The 4,742-nt window shown below is 46.7% G+C and overlaps 1 protein-coding gene across 1 annotated transcript; it reads left to right on the forward strand.

Annotated features, from left to right (window-relative positions):
• Positions 1–145: 145 nt before the first annotated feature.
• On the forward strand, positions 146–3,554 carry LOC113210127 (uncharacterized). The gene is made up of 2 exons (XM_026427959.2): positions 146–862; positions 1,275–3,554. Exons 1-2 carry the CDS (start codon positions 604–606, stop codon positions 3,338–3,340), a joined length of 2,325 nt encoding a protein of 774 aa, XP_026283744.2. The 5' UTR covers positions 146–603; the 3' UTR covers positions 3,341–3,554.
• The last annotated feature ends 1,188 nt before the right edge of the window (positions 3,555–4,742 follow it).

Below are 4,742 nucleotides of genomic sequence, written 5' to 3' on the forward strand. Positions count from 1 at the left end.
CGCCCCATGCCCCGGGTGGGCTCTTAACTAGGGATGTACGCACCGGTATTATTACCCGTAAGTTACGGTAAAATACCGGTAAAATACGGTAAAATACCCAGACCCCGGTAAAATTGGTAAAATTGGTAAAATTGGTAATTTTTGAAACAAACAACACCAATCACTTCATAAACGCTCGGACGCTCGCAGAAGTTATATAAATACGTAAATTTGATTCTTCGCGCGCTCTGCCGGTCCTATTATCAACCCCTCCCCCCTCACGCCGACGCCGACGCATAGCTTCGGTCACAACTCTGAGGGGAATACCTCGTCGAGCCTAGCGAGCGTGTGCCTGAGCCGACGCTTGGCGGAGGGCGATCCGCTTGTTTTCTATTTCTGTGCGTTCGTGTTGAATTGTGGTCTTTGGACTGAAAGGATAGTGAAATATTATCGAACTCTATTCTATTGGCAGGTAAGTCCGTCACCCTCCCTCCGCCTGTGTTTTGCAGAACCGAAATGATATAGAAATATAGTCAGAAGAGTGAGGTTATGTGGCGCCCCTCCTGCAGCGCTGTCGTTGTTTACCTATGTTGTGCAATCTTCATTACAGGTTAATGTCGCATCATGCCACCTCCGAAGGACTCTTTGGTGCTAGAATGCTTTACTTTTGGGAATTATCCTGTCGGAAACGACCCGGTACCCAAACCTAGAGCTGAATGCAAATTCTGTAGAAAGAAGTATGCGCCGAATACAACGCGTCAAAAGCAACACATTCTTAACGAATGCAAACTAGTACCCCAGTCTGTGAAAATGAGGCACTCTGAGGCGTTTTCGTTGGCCGCTGTTGAGGAAGCAGTTGACAACCCGGGCAGTAACAACGTAGGTAAGTAGCAAGCGTTGTAGAAAGATATGCGAGGTTAGGTTACAAACATAAAAGACGTGGATGTGAATTCGTCGAGCCGTGGGGAAAGGGGGGAAAAGGATGGGCCGGGGTAAGGTCGAGGTGTACTCTTTACCATACCTAGGCCTAAGCTGGGGCTGGGGGCCACGGAGGCCGTGGCCGTGGAGGCCGGAGTTGCAGCGGCCGGCCGGAGGCCAGAGGCCCGCGCCCGCAGCCCCAACGAGCCCAGGTCGGGGAAGTTGAAGGCAGGCGCCGCCACTGCGGACGCTCAGGCTGAGGCTGCAGTGCGGTGCGGAGGCCAGAGGCGCGCAGCCCCAACGAGGCCAGGCCGCGGTGGCCAGGCCGGGGCTCGATATTTGCATTTATTTCGAGTACTGATTCGAATTTTTTACAGGACCAGGAGTGTGCGCGAGGCCTGCAAGTGCGACGCCTTCGGCTTCTTCGACGACGGGGTCGGAAAGTAGCAGAGCCAGCGGCGAGCCGACGCGGAGGTCAGCATCGATGGTACGCTTCGTCGATCAACTGGGTGTCACCGAGAAGAAAACGCTGGACGAAGCGTTGGCGCGGGCGATGTACGCCAGCGGAACGCCACTGTCAACTTTCGAGAACCCCTATTGGAAGGCTTTCTTCGCCGCGCTGCGACCATCCTATAAACTCCCTTCGAGGACTCCCCTAGCCAAGACCTTACTCGACCGCGAGTTCGAGAAGTGCGTGTCCTCTAACAAGGCAAAGATTGAAAACGCTCAATTTTTAGGCATTATGACTGATTCATTCACAAATATTAGGCAAGAAAGCGTGATTGATATTGTTGTAACCACTCCTAGCCCAGTTCTCTACAAACAGATTTTCCGCCGGACTGAGAGGGAAACGGGGGAATTTGTAGGAGATGAAATTTTGAAAGTAATGAATGAAATTGGACCTGATAAGTTTTGGATATTTGTAACCGACAATGCTTCTAACATGCAGGTGGCATGGGAAAAAGTGACAGAGGAGTTTGGTCATGTCACTGCCATAGGTTGTGCCGCGCACTGTTGGAACTTGTTGTTTAAAGATTTAGTGGAGGCCATGTCTGTTGTAGATAAGTACATTAAGCACTCACGCAACATAGTTAGGAAAATTAAGAAAAGTTCTAACACTCTTGCAGTTTTTTCTGAAAAGCAAACTGAGAAGCATGGTAATAAGGGCATTTCTCTAAAACTGCCAGGAAAAACAAGATGGGCAGGGGCAGCCATTTTGTTGAACTCACTTCTACAAAACAAATCTGTACTCCAGGAAACTGTAATTAGTGAACAACTTGTGGACGTTATCGACGCCAAGGTGAGAAGGACTGTGTTAGACAGCAAGTTTTGGGATAGGATTAAATGTATCTATGATTTACTATCTCCACTGCATGCCGCTATCTCACTTATCGAAAGCAATAGAGCATTACTCTCTGATGTATATTATTTGCACAAGAAAATCAACGAATGTGTAAATTCTAATATTGCTAAGCTTAGGTTAAGTTCTTCTGAAAAGAAGGAAGTAAAGGATATTCTAGCTGACAGGAAAGGGTATACAATTGCGCCGATCCACATGGCTGCTTATCTTCTAGACCCGAGGTTCAAGGGTGAAGGCCTGGAAGACAAAGAAATTGCCGATGCAGTCGAGTGCATCTCGAAACTAGCGCGACACATGGGCCTGGATGAAGGTAAGGTCATCGCTAGCCTGGCCAAATACCGCACAGGGGTGGGCTTTTTCGCCACACAATCAGTATGGGATTCAGCCCTGCAGCTGCACCCAGCGGTTTGGTGGAGCGGAGTGTGCGCGACGGAGCCCCTCGCAGCCGTTGCTACCTGCCTGCTCACCATGCCGCCGTCCGCCGCAGAAGTCGAGCGCCGGTGGTCTGATCATGGTTTCATCCATAACAAGAGTCGCAACCGGCTGCTCAACACCAGGGTCACAAAGCTAACGACGGTGAGGGCTACTTTGGTTGCAGAGAAGAGTAAAGGAAAGAATGTAGACCCCCTGCCTGTCGCGGAACTTGAAGAATACTTCAAGCAATACGGCAGTCAGTACCTCGGCCAAGCAGGTGGTCACGGAGGTGGTGGTGGAGATGTAGGTGAGACTGAGACTGGAGACGGAGAGGCAGAAGAAGAGAGCGATGAAGAATCGGAAGATGAAGATGAGCACACGGATTGGGAGCTAGAGTCCGATTCCGGCTCCGGCAGCAACTCAGAGCAAGAGTTAGAAGAGCGTGAGCCAGAGAGGCGAACAGTGGCCCCTCAGCGTCAGCCCCATAGTCCAGTTGTGAACAGGACTTCAAACCAAGATCAACCACGGTCAACACAATCACAAACTCCCACTCCCACTGCTGCATCCACATCCGGGTCCCAGCCCCTGCGCAGAACCCGTGGCGCTACAGCAGCAGCAGTCGTCGCCACGGACAGCGGATCTAGACAAAAGCGCAGAAAGAAAAAGTAATTTCAGAGTAAACTAGCTGGAATAATTCTTGGTACTGAATTGAACTGACTCCTGATCTGACCACTGACTGATAATTTGTATTTTTGTTTTGTTTGTTAATGCTATTTGTCATGCCGCAGAGGGTAGATAAATGAATAAACTTTGCTCATATTCAAATGTGTCTGATTTATGGACTAAAACACATCTAAAAAGTTAAATTTCCATCAGAAACACAAGATTTTTAAAATGTACAGGAAAAAAATCGAATTTTACCAATTTTACCGTATTTTACCGTAATTTACGTAAATTACCGTCAACATTTAACTTTACCGTAAAAATCCATGTCTAGTGCCTCATGTGCCTACTTGCTTTATGGTATGCAGGGTGGGGCAGCGCGTCAGGTGCGCGACGCACATGGACTTGAGCATCGGTCAGATACTCACACGGGCTACTTGTTCTTACTTCAATAATAGAGTATTCTTTCCAACCTATCACGTTTTGTTTACACACTTTGTTTACAGTTCAAGTTTGCAAAATATATCCAAAATAAGTCCCAATTTGATGTTTCCCATTGAAAAATCGAATATTTTAAGAAAATTCCATTTGAAACAATAAAATTAGTGGATGAAAACTGTTGTTGTGTCAGCAGCTATTATAGAAAGGCAGGAGTTTGATTTGATTTTTAGTTTGATTTTTATAGCCAACTTCCAAAATCTGTTACACACTACCCCACGCTTACTTGTCACAGACTAGCTCAGGGTGGACGGATGCGCAGGTGGTTCAACAAAAGTGCTCTTCTCGGACCCCTAGAAACACAAGATTGTCGCACATACTGTGATTTTTATCTATCGTCCAATTATTGTGACAATAACGAAAATCCAAAAGTGGTGGCTTTTCCATAGTCCGACGATTGTTGCTGGTCTATCAAATTTAAACCATCTACAGTTCTGTTGTATACTGTAAAAAATCGCGGGTAACTTGGTGTGTCCTGAAAGTCGACAATTTTTTGAAATCTGGACTAGTAAACATGTTTTAGCGTATCAAATGAAGTCACAAGTATTCTTTACGCATCCATTTAGTTAATTTTCTATTCCACTGTACTCTAAAATTTATGAAAACAGTGGTAAACTTCTGAATTTTGTCTTAATTTTACTAAGGTGATATTTAAGGATACCTTTTGCATCCATAGTAGTAAAATTAGGTTCACTGTGGAGCTTGAAAATTACTCTTAGTGGATGGCGTTTTAGCAAGTAAGGGTTCACAGGGTTTAATTTTGCATATCCTGTGAACAGTGGAAACCACTCTATGGGGGTAGTATTTTGACTTTGCGTATCCACAGTAGTAAATTTATCCGGCCCACAGCCATAACCGGGCTGTGTCATATGATCGTCTCCCGGAGCCGCCTCTCGTAGGCGCCTCGATG

Source organism: Frankliniella occidentalis, unplaced genomic scaffold (genome assembly GCF_000697945.3).
Source record: "Frankliniella occidentalis isolate FOCC.00 unplaced genomic scaffold, Focc_3.1 Scaffold287, whole genome shotgun sequence".
NCBI classification, from domain to species: Eukaryota; Metazoa; Arthropoda; class Insecta; order Thysanoptera; family Thripidae; genus Frankliniella; species Frankliniella occidentalis.

Excerpts from the sequence above, each read along its gene's own strand:
- LOC113210127 (XM_026427959.2), top strand. The coding sequence starts at position 604 with ATGCCACCTCCGAAGGACTCTTTGGTGCTAGAATGCTTTACTTTTGGG. Across the intron at positions 863-1,274 it reads CCCGGGCAGTAACAACGTAG|GACCAGGAGTGTGCGCGAGG; the intron begins GTAAGTAGCAAG and ends AATTTTTTACAG.